At 43.5% G+C, this 27,460-nt stretch overlaps 1 protein-coding gene across 1 annotated transcript; it reads left to right on the top strand.

The window, feature by feature from the left end:
* Window positions 1-1,907: 1,907 nt before the first annotated feature.
* Window positions 1,908-17,773, top strand: LOC135908688 (gastrula zinc finger protein XlCGF17.1-like). The gene is made up of 3 exons (XM_065440544.1): window positions 1,908-6,615; window positions 10,191-10,364; window positions 11,761-17,773. Exons 1-2 carry the CDS (start codon window positions 6,368-6,370, stop codon window positions 10,348-10,350), a joined length of 408 nt encoding a protein of 135 aa, XP_065296616.1. The 5' UTR covers window positions 1,908-6,367; the 3' UTR covers window positions 10,351-10,364; window positions 11,761-17,773.
* Window positions 17,774-27,460: the final 9,687 nt, after the last annotated feature.

Below are 27,460 nucleotides of genomic sequence, written 5' to 3'. Positions count from 1 at the left end.
TCCTGCTGAAATATGTTATTTCATCATAGCCATCAACATGTCAGCTTCTCTTGACATGTATGTCTTTTAAGAAGTAGTGACACATGTTTTCAAAGTGGAAGTAACACTGCCACCCGCTTCTTGCAAGGAGTAAAATTTGCTGACTTCATGTAGCAGCAAGGCCAGGTGTGATGATGTTATTCATAAAAAAATAAGCAGAGCACTGCATGTTTTTTTGTTTTTTCTGGCTGCGCTTAATTCTGCGTGGCAGCCACAGCCAGTACAAGAAATGGGGAAGTTATTGTGCATCGTGATGTCATGGTGCAGCCACATTTGTGGATATAGTGAAACTGAATCTAGTTTATGAAGGCAAGTGTTATAATCAATCTTTTTTTTTTATTCTCTGGCACTTGCCAGTGTATTAGCTCATGAGTTAACAGCGTATTTTGTATCATGCAGTATTGTCATTGGCCTGGTTGTGATCTTTGTCGCTCACTGCGGAAGATGGGGGCGACAAAGCGAATTGAGTGTCGACAAAGACGAGGACATGTTGTCGGTGAAACCTTGAAACTCTGCGATTCCTGTAGATTAACTTTAGTAATTGTTGCCGTAGTTAAACATGACAACAAGGTATTGAGGGTTGGAACCTTCATATAATGCAAAAAAATAATAATAATAAGCCAAGTATGTTATATATCAATTTATTAATATACGTTATTGTAGCTTATCTACAAATATTTATTTATTTATTAGTACCTCAAAGGCCCCATTGAAGGGGTATTACATGAGGGGGTGGAATTTCAGCAGTACATTGCTTCTATGGATGATCTGAATGACGAGTCGATCTGATCAACGATGGCGTTTGGCAGGTCATTCCAGTCCCTTGCTGTATGCATGAAAAATGATGACAGATGCGCAGAAGTGCGAGCAGGGGGCGGGTAGACAGCCTTCCCGTGGTTTGTGCGATTTGAAATGCGATGGGCGGGACTGATAATGGAGTTCAGAGATGGATGATAAAATAATTTATGAAACAGACACAATCTGGAAATTTTTCGGCGGTTCGCTAAAGTTGTGAGATGCGCATTATGTTTTAGTTCAGTTATACTTACACGATAGGAGTAGGCGGAGAAAATGAAAGGAGCTGAGCGATTTTGTACAGATTCAAGACTAATGGAAAGGTTATTTTGATGAGGGTCCCAGATCGCGCATGCATATTCTTATTTGGGACGGTGGGTAAGCAAGGGATTTCACTGATGGGGGTGCTAGTCGCAGGGTTCGTCGAAAGTAACCAAGGACACGATTTGCCTCATTAGTAACCTGTGAAATATGAAAAGACCAATTTAGATAAGATGTCAAATGGATGCCTAAATACTTGTAAGTTGATAATGAAGCGATTTCTGCATTCCCGATTAGGTATATTGAAGGTGGTTGTGAGTGACGTCGGTGGAATGATAGCAGAGACGTTTTTTTCACATTTAAGGACATTAGCCATGAATTACACCAGGTTAGTACGTGCTGAATGTCAAACTGAAGAAACAAAATGTCATCGGTGTTATTATTAGGCCGGTAGATAACGCAGTCATCAGCGAATTTACGGATGTTAGAACATATGTTAGCAGGCAAATCATGAATATACATATGAGAAAAAGAAGGGGGCCCAAGACGGTGCCCTGAGGTACCCCAGATATAACAGAGGAATAAGAAGATGAACATATATTAGCAAAGACAAACTGCTGCCGATTAGTGAGAAAGCTGCATATCCAGTTAAAAACATGTTCGTTAAGATTGAGACGAGAATGTTTTAGAAATAGTCGTTTGTGAGGAACTTTGTCAAGAGCTTAAGGTCAATGCTAGAGCTAAGGTCGTTAATAAAGAGGGATAACTGTGTTTTGCAAGACAAGCCTATTAAAAAGCCATGCTGGTTAGGGTGGAAGAAGTTGACGGATACTATAAATTTTATAATTTGAGAGAAAATTATATGTTCCATTAGTTTAGAAGTGATACATGTGATAAATATTGGTCGATAATTATGGCAAGAAGATGAAGGCCCTTTTTTGGGGACTGGGATGACTTTGCCTATTTTCCAGTCACAGGGTATAATGGCTGATGAAAGGGATTGCTGAAAGATATGAGACAATATGGTGCTAGTTGCACGTTTTGTATTTTTTAACACTTTAGTATTAATTTTGTCGACACCAGCTGAGGCGGTTAATTTAAAAGAGTCGATTATTTTGACAATGCCATCAGGTTCAAAGATGAAGCCCGGCATAGGTGGAAAGTTAAAGGAAGGGAAATCGGGTAATTCATTATCCGGTTCGTGGGTGAAAACTGAGCTGAATGATAAACTCAAAACTTCTGCCACGTCATGATCTTCAATTGGATTATTATCATCGTCACACAGTGTTATGTTTCTGATGGGGTTAGGATTGATGCATTTCCAGAATTGACGTGGGTTTGTACGAATCATGTCGGGTAGAGTAGAAGAAAAAAAAATATGGCTCAACTTTCTCTACCATATAGCTTTTTATATAGTAATAGTATTCTAATTACTTTGAATAATGTCAGTTTGGTACTTCGAGAAACCAGGCACGTGACACAACATGGCATGAAATGTAGGCAATGGAGGCAGCATTTCTTGTGGTTATAGGGTTCCTAAGAAACATAACAGTTCAGTGTATGTCACCCTGTGCTCATCAAGTCATTATAAATGCCTTTTTGCCTTCAGATCTATCATGTCCCAGCCCTCTGCTTACATCAAGGGGGGTATTCTGTAAGTGTCCACCTAGTGGACATGCATGCCAGAGTGCTCATCGGCTGGGGGCGCCCGTCTCCTTCTGATGCATATTCCAGACCAGCTAGTCAGAACTTCAGCAGTGCGCTTCCACACTCTCATATGTCGTTGGCGGTAGCTTTTCGTTTACAGTTTAAGAAGTTGTAAACACTGTTAATAACTAGTAGATCTTAAATGCTTTATAAAAACATTCCGATTCGATTACCCATTATGTGCACAGTATTCAAAGCAGGGGAATGCAACCACTACTCTTATCATTTTATACTCCACATATGCTGTTGCTAATGCCAATATATATATTGCTGGAAGTTACTTGATAATGTGCAAGTGAATGAAACTTTTATAATAGCACTTGTATACCCCAATTAGTTTGGAGTAGCGGAGCAAACCTCGAAGTGTTTTAAAGTGTAGTTGCATTCAAATGAATCTCAATAATAGGATAGGCGCCACATCAGAGCAGTCATGTGTTTCATTGTGTCATGTCTAAAGCAAGAAAAGGAATGTTTGCGTTCGTCAGTCTCCCACTTTTCTTTAAAATATAGAACAAAGTCTTTGCAGTGTGATAATGCTGGAGACATTTATTCTCACAATACTAGGTTGTTCGTTGTGTCGACAAGGTGTATGATTGCACAATAGCAAACAATTTTTGTGACCCTCCTGTGAACTTCTGCTTCTGGTGCCATTAACCATTTTTCTTTCGCCTGATCTTCTGTTGTCACCCAGTCAGTTCTGTCAAACTGTGGGTGTGATATGCACCAAAAAAATGGCATTCTAGTTTTTTTCAACATGCCTAATGTGTTTTCTTTTTTGTTACAGGTCTGTACGATCCAGAAACAGAATTGTGAAGATCATCATTACAGAGCACATAGTTGTTAGCACGCTATTACAGAACCAGATCAAGGATAAATGATACTACATGTTACAGGCTTGACAGAAATTACCTTTATTTGAAAAGTTTGCTGAAGAGAAATAAACTTTCTTCAAGTTACTCTTTTTTTAGTTCGTCTGCTAGAGAGTTGTATACCAGTCAAAAAACAAAGCAAATGAAAACATATCTCTTTTAACCTTATGATCACAGTCAGTTTCTCATTTCATGAACTCATTACAAAAATTGCAATGCGAATGTTCTATCATAAAATCATGCTTTGTAAAGTGAGATGTAGCTGCAGTGCTGGTGACCTTGACTTTATGTCATGTTGGCTATGTCATATGTTCCTGTAGTTAATTATGAAACCATCATTTAGAGCAAATATTGCATGGTGCTTAATTTTATGGCTGGTTGGCTCTTGATGTAGTGGCAAATAGAGAATTAAAGAACACATAATCATAGCATTTGACAAAAAAAAAGTTGGATATCTTGATGATGAACTGAAAAGGGAAGTGCTAAAGTTTATTTTCACACATTATTTCCCATGTGTGTCATACAGTCTCTGCCAAATGTACCAGAGACATACAAAGTCAGACTGGCAAAGTTGAAGAAAATCACTGTAAAGCAAAGCATACATAAATGGGAAGGAAGCAGCTAATTGAAGAGAAACAAGATTGGTTATTTCTGTTTGCATTGATTGACAGTTGTGTGATGTCAGTTACTTTATTGAAAGTTACTTTGTCATGTCTTGCATATTGTGTAAAGCCTTTCTTAGATTGATGTGTTGTGGTTTTTTGTACCTTTTAGGTGCACAGGACTGCAGATGATGTACTTGTATGTGCTGTTTCAAGTTCAAGAAGCGTTTGCTTGAACAAGAAACCACTGCTCGTCGTCGCATTTGGCCTGCTGATGTAGCAACATTTGCAAGATGCAAGGGGCTGAAACAACGAGTGGATGCTTGGAGTACCAGGAAAAGATGGAGATTGAAATGACTAGTTATTATATCTGGAGAACAGCTGTCACATTTAGACTGCCCAGTGTTTGCTGCAGAGCGTGGAACTTTCACTGGTGAACTGCAATGTGGAGCAAATTGTCACGCTAATGATAATTTAGTGTTTCTGTCAGAGACCCTCGCCCTTCTAGAAGACGGTGTTTTACATACTTGTGGTGATTATGAGTGAAATGGAGTAACTGAGCACAGGGGTGACGTTTGTCATCGCTAGAAAGTGCTAGGTGAGATGGATGGAAAATTCTACAGCCACACACCCAGCAAAGTGTGGGCATCTGACCTATGGATTGTCCAGTTCAGTTCCTTGCTGCTGGCTTACTCATCGTGCCTCATGGTGCCATTTAGTGCAGCAGAACCAACTTATTCAACTTTTACCACTGTGATGTAATCAAAATCGGGTGTCTTGAAAATAGCTACTGGCATGTATTTTTGCAAGGGATGTTTGCCTGTGGCTCACAATGTCATTGTTCTTATCAGAGTTGTCGACATTGCAGCCTAGGTTTGAAAGGGAGGCCAGGTTTGGTCACATGGTTATAGAAGGTGGTAGCAATGTTGCCAAGGAGAAAACAGTAGCTAAATGACTCCAGTGGCAAAACAAAATGAGATCACTGCAAAAAGAGGTGGGCAGGCAATATCAGGAATGATTTGAACACCAAAATACATGAGCAAGCATTGGTGACTGACAAGGCAAAGTGAAAAAAGAAAAGAACAGTGACCGAATATAAAATTGGACATTTCCTACTGAAAAAAGTTTCCTTGCTGTGAAGAGGCACAAATTTGACGTCTGTCATTCTAATTTCTCCCATCTGACTCGTAGTTAACATGTCCATATATAGCACTGATAGCCTAGTAGCACTGGTAGCCCATTTGCCAGTCTTCTCCAAGTCTTAGTGAATGTGTTTCTGTAGCCGCATATTTATTGTGCTCACTTCTCAGCAGTTGGCCTGTTGTGGGAGAACTGTAGAAAAGGTCAAGTCCCAACTATGCAGTTAGTGAAGTTACAAGTGATAACATAAAAAAAAACATAGGCTATCTTCCACTGTTCTTGTTCACTGTGACATTTAGAAAGCAATCACTGTTTGGTGGTTTGGTTAAACATTTCTGCCAGCTTAGATGGTTCATGTGAGAACTGTCGAACATTACCTAGCCCAGATATGTTGCGATTATCTCTGTGACAGTTACTGTCACATTCTAAAGAGTTTGTCTTCTTGACTCAGTTCAATAAAGCGGATATGACAATGCCACCCTCGAGCGGAGTGGCCACTGTGCTTCGACAAGACTCCATGATGATTGCCTAGTGAAAATTTCATAACTTGGCATTCAAGGTCTATTCGAATGCACTTGAGTGTTTCCAATTCGTCTCATTGTAAGGTTCACCCAGGGAAATCGTTTAAGTGCTGTATCTTCGGCAGTTGAGGAAAAGCGCTGTGTGTGTCACATTCATGTGGCGCAGTTAAAAAATGAGGTTCAAGTTGAGGCTTGTTTGTGAATACTCGGCCTAACGTATTACTTAGGCACATGTCACTCTGTTCCTTTAGCAATGTGTTCATTGTTTCAATTTCTACTAGCCTCCAACAGTGTTATCATCCTTATTTTTTCATAAGTATTTCAATTCTAAGGTTTCCATTCACTTCGATGATGCCCGTAGCCATGTAATATTGTGGAGGCTCAACCAAAAGCCAATCTACTCTTTGCTGACCACTGCCACTTTCTTGTTCAAATGATAGACAGCCCTGCAAAGCCAGCCGCAGCGTCCACTGCGGACCTGATCAAGCGAGAGGGGATCAGCTGCTCACTGTGTGGCACGGACCTGGTGACGGAAGACCAGTTGCGAGCACACCGTTGCAGTGAGAGGCCACTGCCCCGCGGACGGGGCCGCTATGCATGCCGCTACTGCCGCTTCGCCTGCAACGACCGGCTTGAACACAGTCTGCACCAGACACAGCACCTCAAGGACAGACCGTTCAGGTGGGACTGCATACCACAGGGCTTTATCTGTGCTGTGTACAACAAACAGCCTTACTGGGCTGCATGGCAAAACCTGGACAACAGAATAGAAAAGAGAGAGAGAGATGGGATGTACACAGAACTCACAAGCAAATTTTGTATTGAACACAAACACAATTGGTGTTTGTGTTTCAGTCACTCAATTTTTGTTGTTCCTTTTGTTTTCTGTGCAACATGGTGTGCAAGATAATCATGGGCATATACCAACTAGAGCCATTTATTGCATTGCTGCACAAGAATCCTGTTAATAATGCGGGTGGAATGCTATGTGAACAGCATTTTTTCACCTTGCCAGAATTATGAACACTTGATCATCCTCCTATGCACAGAGGGAAAGATGCAGTCTGACTCAAAAAGACAATGTCCTGCATTGTGGCTTCCTGAAACCTTCACACCATAATTTAGGCACACCCCATGACCAAAAAAGAACTTAAAATTAAATTCTGAAGTTTTACTTGCTAAAACCACAATATGATCATGAGGCAGGCATGCTGTAGTGGGGACTATAGATTAATTTTGACCACCTGGGGTTCTTTAACGTGCACCCAGTGCATGGCACATGGGCGCTTTTGCATTTCACACCCATATAAATGCGGTTGCCACTGCCGGGATTCAATCCCACGCCCTCGAGCTTAGCAGCGCAACACCAGAGCCACTATGCCACCGCAATGGATGGTACACCCCATGACGTTATACAAGATGTGATGCCACTTTGTCATGAAGCAGATAATTTGTTTCACAACTACAGCCATGACTATGATAATAATCATGGCTTCAACAACGAGAAAGTAAACAGCTAGCAAAACGTCAAAGCAATGAAAAAAATGATGTACAGTTAAACCTCGTGATAACAAACTTCAATATAACAAAATGAAGTATTTAACTTTTATAACTTTTTTTACGTTGGCAAAACACATTTGTTTAGACACGATTTGAATAAATAAAATTTCACTGCTGCCACGTAGAAATACTGAGACGGCAAATGGAAACTTCTGTGCAAATGCATACTGTCAAATGGCTCAATGACACGCGGTTGCTTGCAAATGTACCTCTCAAATTGCACATTGCAGGTTGGATAGTGACTGCAGAAGCGAAGTAGCATCATGTTTCGTATAATTTCCAAGTGCAATAAGATCTTATAGCGCATCGCGCGCTGTATTCTTTAGGTGGGAGCAGCGAAAGCTTGCGAGAGCAAGCCAGGAAGTATGGTGGCTTGATGACTGCCATCTTCCTGCGCGAGCAAGCGGAAATGGGGAAGGGGAGTGAACACGCGATAATGTGATGAAGCGTGAGCCATGGCAGGAAGGGGATGTGGGGAAGAAGAGCGAGGGATAGGTTGGTGCACATCTCCTTTTCTGGTGCAGCCATGGTTGCACATGGCTGAGTGAACATGCAGCTGGCGTGCCTTGTTTTAGGGGTAATCTGCCACATGTGCAAGGACTGGGCGAGCTCAGATGGCATGGCATTGTTCACTGTCTTCTCGCACGTTTCGTGCTGGACGTTGCACAATGCTGGGTTTCAGAGATGCATTAAAGCAAGAGGCGCTGCCAGAAAAAAAAATCGAAAAGCGCTTTGCTTTGCCAACTCTCAAATTCAACAAAATGATTGTTTTTTTTGCTTATTTATATTTGCTTTTTCCGATTGCCTGATAATTCGGAAGATATTGTGGCCCTTTCCATGTAAGAAAAATCCCTCGGCGACTGTACTTATTTGAATAAAATATTGAATTATAACAAAATTTCGATATAATGAAGCAAATTTCCTATTTTACTGATTCAGCTGTATCGAGGTGTAACTGTTTTGCTGCATTTCTGTCGGTGGCTTGTCATTTGGTCGAGCAGGAGCCTTAGCCTCCGGCATGCTAGGAGTATTTTATACAAGGTTAGTACTGCAAAGGTGACAAAAGTGTCTTGGTTTTCGATGGCTCTCTGGATGTAAAGCAAGCTGGAAAAAAGTTTTATGACAGGAGAACTGCGAGTCTGTGTAACATCTTGTAGCAAACTATATTCGACGATTTGCTGAGGAGTGTTGCAAGGCCTCTTTGGTAGCTACACGTACTCAGCGTACGTTCGGCACCATCGAGTGTCGACTGTGAGCAGTACTTCTGAGGTTACAGGATTGCAACAGCTGGCTCTGACACTTTCAATTGCATGTGGTCTTGTGTAGGCAAGCACCAGTGGGACGTCATCGTAACAGGAGGACAGTGCAATATTGAAAAACATGCTCTTACAGAAAAATGGTAATACCTATACGTTGAGGCATATTAATTGCCCACAGACTTCTGCAGTCCTGGTGTGATCTCCTTTCCTTTGAAACCCAGCACATCGGTTTAGTGGTCATGGCATTGTGATGCTGAGCACAAGGTTGCAGGTACAGTTCCCATATGCATGCTAATCGGTGCCAGAATGCAAAATTGATCAAGTGTCGTAAACCTTTGGTACACAATAAAGATACCCAGGAGGTCCAAATTGGTCCAGATACCACCCCTATAGTGTCTCTCGTAGGCACTGTATTACTTTGTGATGTTTAAACTTCTCTTGACCAGTCACTAAACCTTTATTGACAATTTAGAAGTACTGTATGTGACAACTCATAATGCTTTGCCTCCTAGCCGAATGTAATATGGTAAATGCACTTACTGTATCCTTTTTATTTTGTCCATGCATCAAGTTTACCAGCGTAGAGGCATTCATGGGCTCCAGGTAACTCAAACGCTCATACCCAATGGGGCTGATGGGCCAGACTCGGGCAGCCTGACATTATCTTGACTCAGGCTTGGGCTGGGCACGAGTGACCCATATCCTTTTATCGGGCGGGCTGGGCGACATATAGAGCTCGACTCAAGCCCGAAACACGGACGCTAAGGTCCTTGAGCATGACTTGCAGAATTTGTCTGAAGAAATTGAAATATTTGTTTGAAACTCAAGTTGCTGGACAATTTGTTGTTTTTGTGTGGTAACCTATGATGCGATTGTGTGTCTTCCGAATAAAGTAAACTTTGTATGTTTAATTAGCTCCTAATTTGACATTGCACATAAAATTTCATTTAATCTAAAAAAAAAATACCATTTGGTCACCGCAACAAAATTGGTCACAGTGTCTGGCTGCGCCACACTGGATGTGGGCCTCGAAGCTTTCATACCAGGCCGGGCTAGGCGGGCTTGTTGTCCTCCAGAGGAAGCCTTGGCCACGCTTAGGCTGCAAGCAGCGGGCCCAGACCCAGGCTCGGAAATGGGACCCGCATGCACAGCTGTAGACCTGCAATTGTGGGGTTTTAAAGAACTCTTGGGAACAAAAGCACATCACAAAGCAAACATACAAGAGACTTCGTTATAAAGGCGTTTGACTGTATATTGAAATGATGGCTCTAGACCTATTGGAAAAGGTGGGTAACCTTTGTGTGACATCACATACCGAAAATATTTTCACTGCCTTTCAATTGGCCAGTAAAGCATTTAGTTCACAGCGTCGTGGTGTGCCTCTGCGTTTGCAGGACGCTTGCGCTAGCCTTGAAAGTAGTGCGCTCTTGCTTGCAGCTGTGGTGTGTGCGGCAAGGCATTTGCACGCAACAGTGACCGCAACCGGCATGTCAAGATCCACACGGGGGTCCGGCCCTTCCAGTGCGACGTGTGCTCGCGTAAATTCCGGCAGTCGTGGCACCTCCAGTATCACCGCAGCACCCACACAGACTTCTGATGCCGGCGACACAGGTGGGGAATGTGCAGTCGACCCTCATTCAATTAAATTCCTAGGAAACCACTGATTATTTGTGGAAGTTATCACAAGTGTAAACTGTTCATGGCATACTCAGGAATTCAAAAAAATTAAAGTATAATTTGGCTACCAAACCATCACGCAGTGCACCATGAGTTTAATAGAGTTTTAATAGTGTACTTATTTCATAATGGGTTGACCCTCTTTCCAAAATACATTGTATGAAACTAGTGGCGTCAACTTACAATCGTGATCAAACACAGTCAACTGTAACCGGGTACACCAAACCTCCTCACCACCACAAAATTCAACTCGTGTCTTTATCGCAGAAAAAGCACCTGACAGTGATAAAATCTGACATCATGCCTTTGATCTTGGCCTGTGAAGTTCAGGTGAATGAACTGCCAAAATAAAGGCACATGTGAGAATGTTCGTATTTTCTCCTAGAAACAGGGATTCATCTACATTCTATTTTATGGCCATGTGGGCTCTTATCTTAAGGGGCTAACCTACATTCAAGGCTGACCTAGCTACAGCCAAATGGATGTAGTATTTGAAAGTCCCCTGATGGACACAAGCAGCAACTTGAATTGCCATGCGCTACTGGCCAGTAAACTGAGCCAAGTCAGCGACTACAATGCAGGCCAGATTTGAATTGGCAAACCCACATTCACCTCATCAATGGGTTCAATCTTCGTTTGTGAACAGCACTCAGCCACAGCCTTAACAAGTGCATTGCCCCATAAGCAGATTTTTATCTATATTTCTGCACTTTATTGTTTTTTCTATGTTATGAAAATCGAACTTGATGAAATTCTTGGTCACTGGCTTCTGTATTAGGCACGATAGTATACGTGTGCACATGTACGCATGATGTGTGCATGATGCACGTGTACATGTACCATGAATATGTATATAAATCAGTCATAACATGGGTCAGATTGAATAAATATTTGACATTAAATGGGCCCTAAAACACTTTTCGCACATGGTAAGAAAATGTTGCCAATCTGTAGAAGAGGCTCCTGAGGCCGTCTAATAACTATGTGTAACCCCACTTATATTTGGAAGGATTTCTAAAACTTTCGTGGCAGGAGATTCATGAGGCAGCGTCCTTTAACAGTGAAGCCATTCATTGATTTGTTAGAAAAGTGTTTCAGGGCGCCTTTAAGAGATTGTGTAAACAGCACACCCTACATTTTCTCTGAGCATCCAGGATCCTTCTTTGAAACATGTTATTTTTGCTTGCAGACGTCACGACTTAAATGGGATGTCCCACAGATATTTATTGGTGTTTAGCTGGGAACAGAGGTTTTGTTTGAGCCAATAGCTAGGACAGCCTGAAACAACCACACCTGCAAAGTTGTACTTCTGGCCATTTTTCCCTCGCAGGTTTCTGATGTCACCAGTGATGGCATTTTGGCCAACAGAGATCTGAGCTTCATCGTGGGATGTGTCTGCAACAGCCGAGCCTGCACATCATTCAGTGGTGTCTAGCAGCACAGCTGCGGCAACCATCTGTCGTGCCTGCGTCCTACGAGTCTCGTTGCTTCTTAAGATCTCGCTTGCGACTCTTACTTTGTTTGAGCCACTGAAACGTCCATTGTGTGCACTGAGGCTGTGCCCTTGCCGTGTGGGTGCATGTGCGTCTCATGATACAGGGTCTTGCATGTTGTGCATATGGCCAATATGAAATGTGGACCTTTTGTTGGATGTTCCTTGCTTCTTTCTGTATGAAATGGATGAGTAGCATCAGTAGGTATGTTAGCTGTACTAACTAAATATTGCCACAAATTTTGAAAGACACATAGTGGTGGGCTATACATAAATAGAATCAGCTTAAGTTGCTACCTGTGGCCTTTTCTAAAGTTGACTTTTTTTCAGCACTTTGTACAAGAGTAATTAAGCTACCTTTCAGTTATTCACCATGGCATCATTTACTAAGTTGTAGGGGACGATGGTCTTTAAATCAATTTAAACCAAACAACTTATCAGGCCTAATTAAAAAATACTCAGTAGCAGCATATGGCCGATTCCACTCATGTAGCATGTAGAGCCCTCCATTATATTTAAAAGCCTCTGCAACATTTTGTTGGAACAGCTGCTACGCAGTGCCTAACTGCTACTGCAGGGATGCATATCTAAGCTTTGTGACATAGCCATCAACTCTGGCTTGCTAGAAGGGGAGCACATTGGACTTGGAACAGAATTCATTCGTGTTTTATCTTAGCCACCTGAATTACCAGCTGGAAAACTGTAGCCTGCACTGTTGGACAATTGGCACCGGAGTCTTGCACGCATGGGTTGCTACACGTGCTCTGCTTTTTTTTGCATGCGTTGTGCACAAACGTCATGCAATTCTTCTTGTCAACAATAATTCTCAGCATAAGCCTGCGAAACAAAACTGCAAGCTTGTGTATTTGTTACTGCTACGATAATACAAGACAGTAATCCCTCGCAGGTAACCAGGTCAATATGAAAGTAAGTATCAAGGAAGGCAGATGTATACCTACGAGAAGTTTCCGTGCCAAAAACCCAGCATCTAAACTAAGGCTTTTTGTTATTTCTAAATTATGTGACGTTAAGTGTGCTGTGTTTTACCAGTAATGCTTGCGTGCACCCCATGCATGAATTCAACAGACGAGTCGTGAAACTGTGTAGTGGAAAACTTGGTCAAAGAAGTTTCGTCCGACCTGTTCGTAATACTGTAAAGTTGTTGAGTTTAAGTTAACTTACTGGCAAACTATGGCAGTTTACTAAGTCAGCAACATGGTACCAAAGAATCAAAATATTTGCTGTAGGAGCTTGCCCTTTAACTGCCTTTTACAAGAAGCGTTATCTCTCTAGCACAATATAAGAGACCATGAAAATTCATTGTAACATCCAACTCTGCAAACTTGAACTCTTCTGAACCTCTTCAGCACGAGCATAGATTTGTTTTTCTTTAGGTGGGGAGTTGTCTCTTGCAGAAAAATTCTTTAGAAATCTTAATTCTTTAAGTTACGGCGCTGTAAACTTGTAGACAAATGTAATTTTATATGCCCATTTCAAATATATGGAATCCATTTTTGTTTATATCATTTGTTCATAATGTGATTGAAGTTTCATTTACCTAATATAATGTTCAGCAAAATTTGCAAGAGATCAATTATTCAGATTTGACTGGAGAAGTTATCAGTGGCTTCGGCATGATTCAAGAAATACAGCAAGACCAACCTTGTTGCTTTAGCTAACCTAGAACAAGAGTTGCAGGACTTGGAAGTTGACACTCGGAGTTCTGTTCTCTTTGGAAGTCTCTTTCGAAGCCTCACAACTCTTGCTGTCTTGCTTACAAGTAAAAGAAAATTTCATATAATTTAAACCGAATTAGGTAAACAATAATGGAGTTCATATTTGAAATAAGCGCATAAAGTTAGATACATCTACAAACTCTACAAGATGTCAGCGCCACAACTTGAGAAATAAAGATTTTAAGTTTTTTTTTTTTTTCCCCTAAGATCCATTTCACCCCTTAAAAGTCGTTGCGCTCTGTGCCACTGCATATATTGCTTGCATGCGAGTTCTGCTGCAGTGAAGTCATCGCTTCGAAGATAAAAGGTGAAAAGCTGATAGGGGAAAAGAAAATATGCAGATCCAACGCACATCTTGGAATCTATGTGAAGCGATGCTTTCGTGAAGCAGTCAGTGAAATGCCACAGATGTTGCCACTTCATTCCTGCGTCTTTGACATGAAACTGCCGCGCGTAAATGTGCTCCCACACAACTCGCTGGCCAGTGTGACATCTCCAGGAGCTAGTTGGCACGATAGAAGCATGCGTGCAACTGTGGCCTGACGGTTAGAGTCTTGGGCTGCTGTGCTGGGGGTTTGATCCCACCATCGGGCATGTAATTCAATTTCTTTTCTTTAAAGTGTGAGCTATTTTACAACGCAGTCGAGAAAGTCCAGGAGAGTTTGCTTTAAAATTGGGCTACGTATAGCACACAACAACCTAATGCTTGTAAACGAAAGGTGATGACTTTTCGCTGGAACTCTAAGAATGTTACCTTTACGAAGTTTAAGGGTGAAGTTTTGTTTGGTAAGTTGCGGCGATTAGGGAGGGGGCATTCAGTTTCTCTGATGCGTCGCTCGCCCTCTAAAGCCACTGAGCATTAAACTTGCATTATTTCCAATCTGTTTGTGATTTGCATGGACCAGGCAGTTACTTTGGACACTAGACACTGGCAGAAGCTGCCTCGCCTATTTACATAATTATCACAGCATACAACGCTGAGATCTGGGACAAGTGCTAACTTCCGCAACTGCCTCTGCAGATGCATCCAATAGGACTTGATAATGGGGCTGCGACCTACTGCATTGCAGTTTACTCGGTGCAAGCCATTTACTGTATAGCGTCACTTGGCTCCATAGTTTTCAGAGCATAATATTTTGCAAATTCATTGTATATGTCCCCGTGAAGGTCTTCTTCAAGAACCAAGCTTTCTCTTGTGCAGAAGGTGATGGCATGTTGCGCCCATGATGCAAGAAAGCAACACATTCAGTTAAGAAGTTTAAGGCAACCCACTGAAATATGGGCTCTCCGTATAGGAAACATGCCTTTGTTGAATTTCCAGTTGATTAGTGCATGTTTTACACTAAGCTTATCATGAAATGAATGTGCCTTTAGCACTAAACGTCACATAAAATGTGCGTCAAGGAGCACAACTTCAAGTCCTACTGTCTTAACCACCAAAGTTGAACAGACAGAAAATGTTTGCACAGAAAAGCTTGATATTCATTTGGATAACCAAACAAAGTACCAACTTTATTAACTTGTATTATACCTGTAGTATTAACTTGTAGCTTAGAACTTTAGGGCCTATATGTTACAACTGCAAAATTGAATCCAAGCATTAATGAGGACATATGCTCAACAAGAAGTGCTGAGGTAATTGCCCCTGCTTCCAGAATAGCTTCCCGAAGGATATACTTGGATAAAATACATTAGTGTTCTACTTACTATTGTTCCAAAAAGTCCAGCATTTGCATCTTGAGACAAAACTAATTGGGACACTATTGTGTTTCATAGCACATATTAAGGACTGGCATATTAAAAATGGTGATAATCTCAGGATTTTCCTAAGCGTACATCACTTAATTATTGCCTGGTTTCAATTCTGCAATGGTAACATTTGACCCAAAGTAAGAAAGTTACCATGAATAGTTAAGCATTGTTAATTGACTACACAAACATTGCAGTTCTCATGCAATTAATTTCTGCTTTTGAAGTAACTCACCTGAAGAGCCAGAATTTTGCTATCTACCAGTGCTGATTTCACAAAATATATTTTGCATAAATAAATTGTGGTTATCTTTTACATAGGTTAGCAGTGCAATGTGTACAAAAAGAAATGTCTTTATAGGCATCTTTATATTGGTACTCATTATGACTGTCGTGGAGGGTGCATGTGAAGTATTTTGCTTTTAGGCAGTCATATGATGGTACATTGTTGTGAGTGTGCCGACGCCATTTGCTTGGGCGTGTCATATTTATTGTTTGTAGATTCACGTTTGGTGACAATTTGCAAGCTGAAGTTGCAGGCACGTCACGTATCTGTAATCGCAGTTTGGGCAGGCATGGACAAAGGTGGTGTGCAGCAGGGTTGCATGGCAACAATCTGTGCCGAAGAGTTTTAGTTGAATGTTTACATCTAGTCGAAGACCAGAGTGATAGCACATAAAAAATATCCACTGCCTTTGTATTGAAGCCAGTTTATGAGATGAAAATTTCCCGAGAGAACTGTGGAAAGGTCACACAGGTGACCAAAGCAGACATGCTGTGTTGTATAATGTTTATCATGCAATTTCTAGTGCAATGAAAAACCGTTCATGGCAGTTTGATCCGACTGCTTTATTTTTGTCACATTAATTTGTTGTTATTGCCACTTTGCTTTCCTTATTTTTTTGTTATTGCAGTGAAAGATTTCAGGATGCGAATATCAGTCAGATCAATCATGTACGTTCTTTGCATGGTGATGTACAATAAATAACTGTAGTATCTTATGCACTGCAATTTGCCAAGTCTTGTCAGAGCTGATTTCTTCCAGCTTACAGGTTTTAACATTGCCATGTTGAACTATGTTGTGCTGTTTTTCAGGCATTCATCCATCAGCGATCAGCGCTTTTCTCAAAAGAGCCTGCTGGCTCACATCACTGTTCAATCGATCTATGTCATTTAGTCGGCTGATGCCAGTCTTCTTTTCAAAAATGGATTGTTATTATTGTTTATAGCTGAAGTATTGAAAAACATTTTTGTCTCGCATAGCCAACAAGAAAAGTTGTACTAACAATTTTGCGATGGTTTGCATAAGGTATTGGGAAAAACGCTTGTATGCACACTGTTAAGAAATTGTGCGCTTTTGTGTAAATGGAGTGACGAATACATAGCATGCGGTTTGGTGGCGCAGCTGCGTAGTTACTTAATTTGTCCAGCCACCGCTGTTGTCTAGCTAGTGAGCCAATTAGCTGATGTGCATTGGGGCGACTGTCCAAGAGTTGAACAAGTCTCCACGTACCTGACAGTGTTGTGTTACGCACTGTGCGTCCTCGCCACAAGAAGTGTCCAAGTTCCGCAGAAACGCGCTTGCTTGAGGCTACAACTGTGCACTCATATGGCTCTCGTGTCTACTCAAAACACGAGTGTACTGCATTGCTCTCTTTGTATAGCATCACTTGTCCATAAAGGGGTAGCAGCTGATTTTCTCGCCCACGGACCACAATGCGCTGGGCAACAATGTTAGCAGCATCACGTGCACCTGCTGCTGCGACAGTAGCCACCTTATCTCTAGATGTGTTTGAAAGAAAATGTCTAATAATTCCCAGCGTTCCTTTTCTATTCTGATGAAGATGAAAACGTACTGCGTGGGAACTAGCCAGCCACCCTGTGACAAGAAGGTGTATTATGTAAGGGCATTCCCGCGAATGGAAAGGATGCAAAGAAAAAAAAATCGTGAGGCAAGACACAGAGAAAGGAACAGGAAGATGTGTCTTGCCTCCCAATTTTTTTCTCTAGTATCCTTTCCATTTGCTGGCACGCCCTTACAAAGTGCCATGTACCAACTCACCCAACAGGCCACTCTTAAGAAGGTGTAATGTCATGAAGAAGCATATCAGGCAGCACTTTTAGGACAACTCAGCAGAGCTGTAATAGCCATGTCACTTTAACCACACTGAGTTGCTCAATCTGGTCTAACTGAAGTGAACCTTTTGATTACAAAGATAATCGGGAGGCATGGTAAAAGTTGCAGTACAACACCTTTGGCAAAGAAACTTTTTTTTTTTTTAATGCAGCATGTTACTTGGAATGTACATTGATCACAGTGATGTCGTGGAGCTTTCTGAATAAAAGATGTGCATTGCTGTGCAGCATATTGTGCCACTCGGATTGCTTGGGCTTGGAATGAGTTTCCGTGAAAGCACGCTTTTGGGGCCTCTAAATGTGCAGCTTGCGCACAAGTTGCATGTGAGGAAGTACAATGTCACTCAAGTTGCCAAGAATGTTGGCATCATGCCAGGTAGGTGAAACGTGCAGTACCATACTGTTCAAGATATCAGTGCCCTGCCAAATGTAAGAACTCTCCTTTGCTTTTTATAATGCACTAAAGATGTTGTGAATGCAAATACACACGTGTGCCATTTTAATACTTTAATGTTGGATGGTGACATCGTAGCAACTGCCACAATGTCTTGCAAAAAGCAGTCCAAGGAAGACAGAAGTTTGCAGGAAGACGGAGGCTCGACGTGATGAGCAGTAGTTGAACAAGTAGTGCGGCTGGAGCCAGTGTTTTGACAAGCAGACTAGTCTTCATGAGGGCAGCAACTGCTTTCCTCAGTAGGGTTTTTATGCACACACAGCAGCTCGCTCTTCCCCACCCTCATTGGGAGGGGATAAGCTGGGTGAGGGAGATTGCACCATCTTATTCTCCTTCTCCCCCACTGAGGCTGGAGAGAGAGTGAGCTACACATAAATTAAAGCGATGGTAAGGAAAGCAGTTGCTGCCCTTGGCTTCAGTGACATCCCTTGTTCAACCAGTATTATTCACTTTCAAAAGCAGTATATTACAAATAGCTTCAACAGACTACAAGGTAGCTGGGGAGGAGGAAAGAGAGAAAGGAAAGGTCGGGAGGTCAACCAGACATGCATCCAGTGTCCCTGCTGCAGTGTTGACGAGGGCTTGAATTCGTATTTGCTGACACTTCAAAACTTTAAGGGCTGTCTTGAGGAATGCCCTAAACATGTAACGCAACACACAACTTGAGCTGCATGTCCTGGCGTTGTCCTGGCTCTGAAGAACACCCCACTAAGGCACTTATAGCATTGTTATGTCAGAACAAGAAGAAAGTGGGTTAACCGAGGGGCCCGATTTTTATTAATCATATAAGAAGCCAACAAACACACTTAGGAAAACATAGGGGTAATTACTTGTACTTGCTGATTGAGTTGATTGAACGCCTAATGCGAAAACATGGAATCGTTCCCTACTTGTGGCAAGTTGTTTTTTCATCCACTTTCATTGCCATTAATTCATCATTTCTTTAATTCAATCAGCAAGTACAAGTAATTACCCCTATGTTTTCCTTGGTGTCTTAGTTTGTTGACTTCTCATGATATTAAAGCTTTGTTGTAGGGCTCAGGTCTCAAAGAAAGAATATACATAACTTTTGTGCTAGTGCATTTCGTGTGCTTGAATGTGCGAGTACTTTTCTTCCCCTTTCACTAGATCTCTTTCATCCTTCACAATCTCGCCTGGAATAGCATGCCAAGCCTGTCGCTAGGCCAACTTCTCAATATGTCCTTGAACTTTCTATTATGCATTTATTGCTGTAAAAGGAATAAAGAAAAAAAATCTTTTATGCACAACACATATTCTGTGCTAGAAGCAGTGAGCAGATGTGCCAAATCTGGTCACGGTTTTATATTCTGGATCGCTTCCAACTTTGGTATTGAAAATGCTACAGGCGCTAACAAGATCAGCGCTTTTTCATCAGGTATCCCCTCACTGTCACAGCACTTGCATCATCTGCTACTGCTGCCACCGTTCATACCACTACAAAACAAGAAATAAACTCACAATTTCACGACAATGATAAATGAAGTGTAAAAGTATGTCAACCCAAGGACTTTGTGAAACGAACCTCTGAAAACTGAGTCTGGCCAACTGTGCCACACCGACTAAGCACAAGTTCCAGCAATGGTTATTCGGACACCCATTGTGGGTTATGCCACAGGGTACAAGACAGGCTTAAATCAGGGGCTAACACAGGCTTAATCAAACAGGGCACTTGAAGGAAAGTGAAGTGCAGGCCTAAGAAATCTCACCTGCCATGGTAGTCCAGGCTCACGAAGCTGTTGCCGACCTAACATTTTGGTATCAATGTAACAATGTGTCGCCATAGAAGCCTGCGGTACAGCAGGTGTACGAAATGTATCTGCTGAAAAGTTTCGCAGATCTCTATCTTTATAAGAGCTTCCTGCAATGCATCAATTGACATTCTTAACATATTGTTACAGGGAGAAGAGAGGTTTAAAATATATTTAAAGGGTATTTACAACGCAGTCACTGGCATACGAGATGGAAGACAGCCCGGGCAACATCAGCGAGCATCATTGTCCTCCGTACTGTCCTCAGCTTCGCCTCGGGCAACACTTGGTAACGTGATCCCCACTGGCAAAGGCACTGTCCCAGTGCTTGCTAAATTGTCTGAATGGTATTTGAGAGGTGGGTGACATGGATTATGTCAGTGGAAGGTCGAGACATGGTGAAATTGAAAGGCGTGATTTCATACGCGATGCCGATCAGTTGGCACAAGACACTGTACGGGCCAGAGTAAGGCAAAATCAACTTTTTACAAAGGCCAACTCACCACGACGGTGTCCAAAAAAGGATTATATCACCAGGCTTGAAGTGGACATCACGGTCTCGGGCATCATAGGAACATTGTTGCTTTTTCTGTGAAGAGTAAAGCACAGGTGGGCACTCTGGCATGCCTCTACAGCTCTGAAGATGGCGTCACGGGCATATTTTGACGTGTCAAGAACAGCAGGTAGTAGCGTGTCAAGTGGCAGCGTGGGATTTCTTTGGTACAAGAGATAAAACGGAGAAAAAACTGCCGAGTTATGTTGGGAGGAATTACAGGCAAATGTTACGAAGGACGGAGAGGCATCCCAGTCATGATGGTTGGCAGAAACATATGTCGCAAGCATGTCTTTGATAGTTTTATTAAGACACTCCGTGAGGCCATTCAACTGAGGGTGGTACGCCATTGCCAACTTGTGTTTTATAGCGCAAGAGTGCAAGGTGTCCTGGAAAACCTTTGCTGTGAAATAGCGGTCCCAGTCAGCGAGGAGCTGTTGATAAGCTCCATGGTGAAGTATAACGTCTTCAGATACGAAGTCGGCAATCCTGGCTGCACAGCTGGTTGGGAGAGCCCAAGTGATTACACACCAGGTCGTGTAATTGGTAGCGACTGCTACTCGCTTATTCCTGCAGACAAATAGTGGGAAAGGCCCAAGAAGGTCGAGACCAACCGTAAAGAATGGCTCTGATGGAACATCAAGGGGTTGAAGGTGGCCAGCTAGGAGTACTGCTGGTTTCTTGTGGCACTGGCATTGTTCACAGGAAGCGACGTTACAGCAGATGGAATGGTAAATACAGGGCCAAAAGAAGCGATGCCGAACACGGTCATATGTCCTAGAGACGCCGAGGTCACCAGCGGCAGGACCATCGTGTTTGACATAAAAATTGTTACAGCGCAAACAAATGCAAGCACAAAGTATCAAGGACGGGACACAAGCGCAAGCCTTTGGTTGTGCCGTACCTGCACAAGACTTCACACAGTCTCAAGAAGGTAGCCAACAGGCATGGGGTGTCCGTTGTTTTTTCGGCACCCAACAAGCTGGCAGTTATGCCCCCGCATCTGCAACTCTAAAAAAAGAGGTTGTCAGCTAAACCATGAGAAGCCGTTCATTAAGTGTTCCACAGAAATGGTCTACGCCATTCCCTTGAAGTGTGGAAAGGCTTATGTCGGCCAAACCGGCCATTGCATTAATGAACGCTTGGGGGAACATGGCCAAAATTTAAGTAACTTAAAGGACAAGTACGCACATGTAATTGAATGCACAGGATGCGAGGCTCGATTGGGAGAGACGAAGATTCTTGGCAAGCGTGCCAATGCGACGACACGCATCAGTTTGGAAGCGTTCCACATACACAAATATGGCAGCAAGTGTGCAAGCACCCCTTCTGTATCGCTTTGCTGCAGAGTTTCATTTTTTGGAAGCGACTGCTTACTGATTTTATTGTATGTTAGTATCCCTCGCCTTTTTTTAGTGTTTTTCTAGTTTCTCGTTTTCTTGTTTTTTCTGCGCCCGATTCCGTCGACTGCTGGCACGTTCGTTCATCGATGCGTATTGTCATTTCCCCCGATTGTATCACTCCCTTCCCCCTTCACTTCTGCCTTTCCCTTTATATAAGGTATCCGTATTCCGTCAATAAAATTTAATTGACAGTCAAAAAAAAAACAGCGCTTGTGTCTTGTCCTTGATACTTTGTGGTTGCATGTGTTTGCACTGTAACAATTTTTGTGTCAAGTATGCACCAACTCGCCCAGAAAGAAGTTTTAATGACCATCGTGTAGTTGTGCAAAGACAGTTTGATGTATATGTGTGGGAATAATCAAAAGCTGTTCAGGACTGTCAGGCTGCACATTGTAACGGTACAAGATACGAGATACAAGATACGGTACAAGAACGGTACAAGCAGCACAAACACACGCAGAGAAGAGAAAGGCGTCTCAGAAGTCTGCCAGAGAATGATGTCTCGCAAGTAGGGATCACGGCGTTGCTCACCTCCGACGTTCTGAAACACTAAGCGACAGCACGCAGGTATATCAACTGGGCTTCATCAACACACCATGCATCTGTCTTTAGCATAACGGGGAATGAGAACCCTTGACACGACAGTCTTATACACTCGCAGCTATTGGGAAGCTCATGTGGGTCTAGTGGATGGCATGACAGGGAGTCAGCTTCTTCATGCGATTGGCCGCTCTTATGCATAACTGTGTGCGAGTACTCTTGGAGTTGCAAAGCACACCGACCAAGACGTCCAGTAGGATCCTTTAGGGATGAAATCCACCTTAAGGCATGATGGTCGGTGATAACTGTGAATGGCCAGCTGGTACAAGTAGGGATGAAATTTACCCACTGCCCTAACGAGGGCAAGGCACTCGCATTCAGTAATGGAGTAATTGCGCTCCACTTGGGACAGAAGATGGCTAGCGTACGCAATAACACGGTTGCAACGTTACTGGTGCTGAGCCAAAACAGCACAGATTCTATGACTGCTGACATCAGTGCGAACTTCTGTTGGAGCAGTCATGTTAAAATGGGCAAGCTGGTGGTGAAGTGAGCAGCACGGTAAGCTCAATGAACGCAGTAGCTTGTTCCGGACCCCAGACAAAAGCCGCATTTTTCTTGAGAAGGTCTGCGAGAGAATGTGCAACATTGGCAAAATTGCATATGAACAGAGAGAAGTATCAGCAGAGATCCACTAAGCTTCTAACATTGTTGGCACAGGTTGGCAAAGGGAAATTCTTGATGGTGGAAACTTTATTGTGATCAGGATGGACACCAAAAGAATCGACAAGGTATCCGAGCACAGTAAGTTGCCAGTGGCCGAAGTGAAATTTTGATGAATTAAGCTGAAGCCCAACCTTGCGGAAAACAGAACTGTTGAAAGATGCTCGAGGTGCGTGGCAGAAGTTGGTGGAAAGATCAACATCGTTGAACTAGCACTGGCAGAATGACCACAATGCTCCATGAAGGAAAGCGTCCTTAATATGTTCAAATGTAGCCAGAGCATTACATAACCAGAATGGCATTACTGTACATCAGGTGTAATAAAACCGGTTTTCTCACGGTCCAGGTCATCAACAGCAATCTGCCAGTAACCGAAGCAGAAGTCTATCGAAGAAAAATATTTTGCACCATATAAACAATCGAGGGTGTCTTGTATCTGCGGCATAGGATACACATCCTTTTCTGATTACTTTGTTAAGATGCAATTAGTCGACACAGAAGCACCAGCTGTCCTTTTTGACCAGCATGACCAGGGAAGCCCAGGACTACAAGAAGGCTCAATGGTATCTCGGGTAAGCATCTTGTTGACTTTCTTCTGTATGACTTGGCACCCAGTAGGGGAGACACGGTAGGGCCGTCGCTGAACCGAGCTGACGTTGCCGGTGCGTATCCGATGTTTCACAACGAACGTTTGAACCAGTGGCTAATTATCAATATAGAAAATGTGCTGATATGAGACGAGAGAACAAAGTGTGTCCGCAGGATGGGTCAGAATGTCAGTAGCAATCATTGTTGTGAAAGGTTCTAATAGTCAGGTTTTAGGACTCGTAACAACAGAGGCATGGGACGCAGTGTCACCAGTTGAGGCAGAAATATGGTAGTTGTAAGCCAGGGCCAAGGTTGCAAGAGATTTGCCCTAAAGTAGCACTTAAGGGCAGAGACCGAAATTCGCCGCAGGAAGACAGGTGGCATTGTCTCTCATACGGACCACCGTGTGGGGGAATGCGACATCCTGCCACAGGTGGATCGGGTGAAATGACAATATAGGTTACGACTCGGTGAGGTAGGCGAACGTAAGTAGTGGAACATTCAACTCGGCGTAGGATCAGGCGCGTCAACAGGATACGGTAGGGCGAGTTGGGCAACACCTGCAGAGCAGTCAATTACAGCCGAATGTGCCGACAGAAAATCGAGGCCCAAAACGATTTCGTGTCGGCACTGCTGCAAGACATAAAACAGAAGTATGGCCTCTGGCTACAGTGACACAGGCTGAACACATCGCAGTGACAGCTGGCATGCGGACGACAGCGAGTGAGGCAGGAGTTAGGACATTCTTTTGGTGCATACGGAGGTTCAAGTTCATAACTGTGTCGATCAGTGAGAGTTTATGCTCCTGTGCCAGTCAGTGTTATTACACATATACCGTGCACATTCACGCTGATGAGGTTGTGATGGCCAGGCAGTGTAAGCAGAATTTCAGTAGGGTCGTCATGGCAGGCTCACTTCTTGGAGCTGCACCCATTAGTTTTCTGAGCAGCAGCGGGAGTAAGAGGGAGACAAAGCGACGAGGCAGAGGCAAGTGGGAAAGGCATGGGCGTGGCGAAGGGGAATGGTTTGGTCGTGCGGACGGAGATGTAGGAGTGTTGTCTTCTTCTATGTATGTTGGCAGGTGAAGACTACCAGGCGGGCGCCAGGTATTTTGAAAGCTTGGCCAAGGCTCTAAGTTTCAAGAACTGCGACAATGGCAGGAAATATGTCCAACACATCCACAGCATAAGCAGATAAGACTTATCAGAAGTGTACCATTCTTCTGGGTTTCGATAACGAGGACGAGCGTGCAAACTTTGTGGTCGATCGGGTATGCCGGATGAGCGGTAGTTGGGTCTGTTGACTGCGCAAAGGGAATGGAGTACGGCATTGGCCAGTGCTTGCTGTACAATGGCCAATGGCCTGGATGAGAGATGTGGGAATTGTTGTCATGTGGGAATTGTCTGGGGCACGAATCTGGGTAGGAACTGGGGAGGCAGCTTCAATCTCCCGACGGATGATGCGCACAATAGTCGGATGCAGCCGGCACGGGTAGGAGACAGAGGTCCTCGCAAGTAGATGATGTAGCCGTGTTACGAAGGCGACAAGAGTGTTGAACAATGTGACGGCTTTTGGCTAGTTTGAAGCGGCGGCATTCAGTAATGATGTCCTGCACTGCCGATGAGCTCTTAAATACGAGAGTAAACACAACATCCACAATTCCTTTGAGGATGGGCGCAACCTTTCCCACTTCCAGCATCTTTTTCTCAACAGTGCAACCAAGTGCAAGCACATTAAATATACGTCCCATAGGACTCGGTGCAAGTCTGGACTCGCCACGCAAGGTCTTTCTGCGTGGCATGCTGGTGGCCAACAGGCTTGCCAAACAAATCAGTGGGCTTTTGTTAGCACAAGTCCCAGCTGGCGAGTTCCTCTTCCTGGGTCTCAAATCGGACGCGTGCCATACACGCTAGGTAAAATACCAGGTTAGCAAGCATGACAGTCTGGTTCCAGTGGTTCCTTGCACTCAACCCATCGTATAGTTGGAAGCTAATCTTCGTAGGTGTTGTCCAAGCTGGAAAAGGTTCCTGGGTCACAAAGTTGTGCCAGGATGACAGTGGGCAGGAGTGGAAATGTGCTTGAAGCATTCTCACCTTGAGCTGGCATTGCAGATGGAGCCAAGCAGCGCCCGCTGCGTAAATACGTTGTGTACCTTGGAGAGCCCGCAACCTCTACCAAAATGCTACAGGGAGAAGAGATGTTTAAAATAGATTTACACGGTACTTAGAACGCGATCACCGACATACAAGATGGAAGACAGTCTGCGCAACTTCAGCGAGCGTAGTCTTCTGTACTTGCATCAGCTTCGTCTCTGGCAACGCTTGGTAACAATACCTTGTATTAGGCGTTCTCTGTATCTACAATGTTATGAACACAATATTTTTAGGCTGCACAAAATTTACTTGCAGTTAGCCTTTGCCAATGTGACATGCACATTAAAGCTCAACATCCAAGTTTTACTGGCAGGAGAGATTTTTGTTGGGCCACTTGGTACAGTCACAGAGCAAGAACTGTGCACTTAGACTGGACACAAGAGGGAGAGAGACAGTGTTGCAAACACAAGAGTGAATGTATAGGGCACAGTTGAGTTCAGGCAGCCTGCACACTACCTCTGGTGGTTAAGTGGCACCATTTTGTCTGCTCTATGAATATTCATAAGACAGCAGCATGTCTTTGTAATGAGTGAGTGGAGAGCGTCGTGGTTGAAAATGCGGCAAAAAAACACTGGGGAACGGCGGCAGCTCCAAGCACCCTTGAGTGGCCAACAAAGAAGGCGATGTTGGTGGGCAGTGGCACAAACTATCGGACGAGGGAGAAAGAACGTTACCCAATCGGGCGTTGGCATGAAACCAAGGAGACGAGGAACCAGAAGAGATAAGGAGAGAGAATTGAACACTAAGATAAAAGATCGCTCAATGATGCAGGGCTCGAAGATTGCTGGTGTTGAGGTCGGTGTCGTCAGGGTCCTGACCCACACCCGAGAGCCTCAACAGAGCCAGGACGACCCCAGTTGTCCCTGAAGAGATCAGCCGAGCGTAGGGCTTGGCTATTCCTGCAGTTGCTGGTGTTCCTGCTGCTGGTCCTCATCCTGAGCCACCGTGTGTAGAGCAGAGGTCACCGAGGGGGCAAGCAGAAGCATGGAGCAACGCTGGCGAGAGGCGCCAGGGTGGAACCGCGAGCCAAGAGACCAGTATGGGCACTGCTCAGCTGTAGCGGTCACACCTGTATGGCCTTCAACTCAGACAGCCTTGGACTCTGATGTTGGCTTTACCATGCGTCCAAGTCTCTCGTCTGCCGCTGCCCGCCACACCACTACCAATGTCTACGCAAGTGCCAGTGCATGCTGTCAACGCACCGCCATCCGAGTAACTAAGGCTTTCGATGACGGAGTTTCTTTTTCTTTGCTCTAGAATGACAGTGATTTGAACCTTTTGCATGCATTGATACGGCTAGCTGTACTTTTACTTCTTTCTGTGTTTTCTGTGTGTTCTTTGATGTTCTTTTTTTTTTCTGGTAATGAATATTAAGTTTGCTTTGGGGAAAGCAAAATGGTTTTGTCATTCCTGAGCTGAGGCTCTGCCTAAGTAACAACTCGCGCTCGAGCAACCTGTCATCAGTCTCCCTCCTTGTTGATCACACATCTAGCACCTCTTCTGCCATTTGACCACTAGTATTATGTACAGCACAACGTAGGTAAACTAGTATGCCAATCTCTTATTTATCTATTCAAGTTTATAGTATGCCACCATGCAGATCAAGCGAGTGTTCCAGTTTTGTTACCATTGCCATCCCTCTCGTAATATTTTGCCACAAGCTAAAATCTCAGTTGCAAGGAGCGCTGCGCCAGTTTCCTTTGTCACCCCATTTATGCAACGAGGTTTCATTCA

The sequence above is a fragment of the Dermacentor albipictus genome, chromosome 3 (genome assembly GCF_038994185.2).
Source record: "Dermacentor albipictus isolate Rhodes 1998 colony chromosome 3, USDA_Dalb.pri_finalv2, whole genome shotgun sequence".
In the NCBI taxonomy this organism is placed as follows: Eukaryota; Metazoa; Arthropoda; class Arachnida; order Ixodida; family Ixodidae; genus Dermacentor; species Dermacentor albipictus.
This window is presented reverse-complemented; position numbering and strand designations above follow the sequence as displayed.

Bases quoted from the DNA above. Each gene is read 5' to 3' on its own strand.
- LOC135908688 (XM_065440544.1), top strand. From the start codon at position 6,368: ATGATAGACAGCCCTGCAAAGCCAGCCGCAGCGTCCACTGCGGACCTG. The intron at 6,616-10,190 runs GTGGGACTGCAT...TCTTGCTTGCAG, and splicing joins CTCAAGGACAGACCGTTCAG to CTGTGGTGTGTGCGGCAAGG.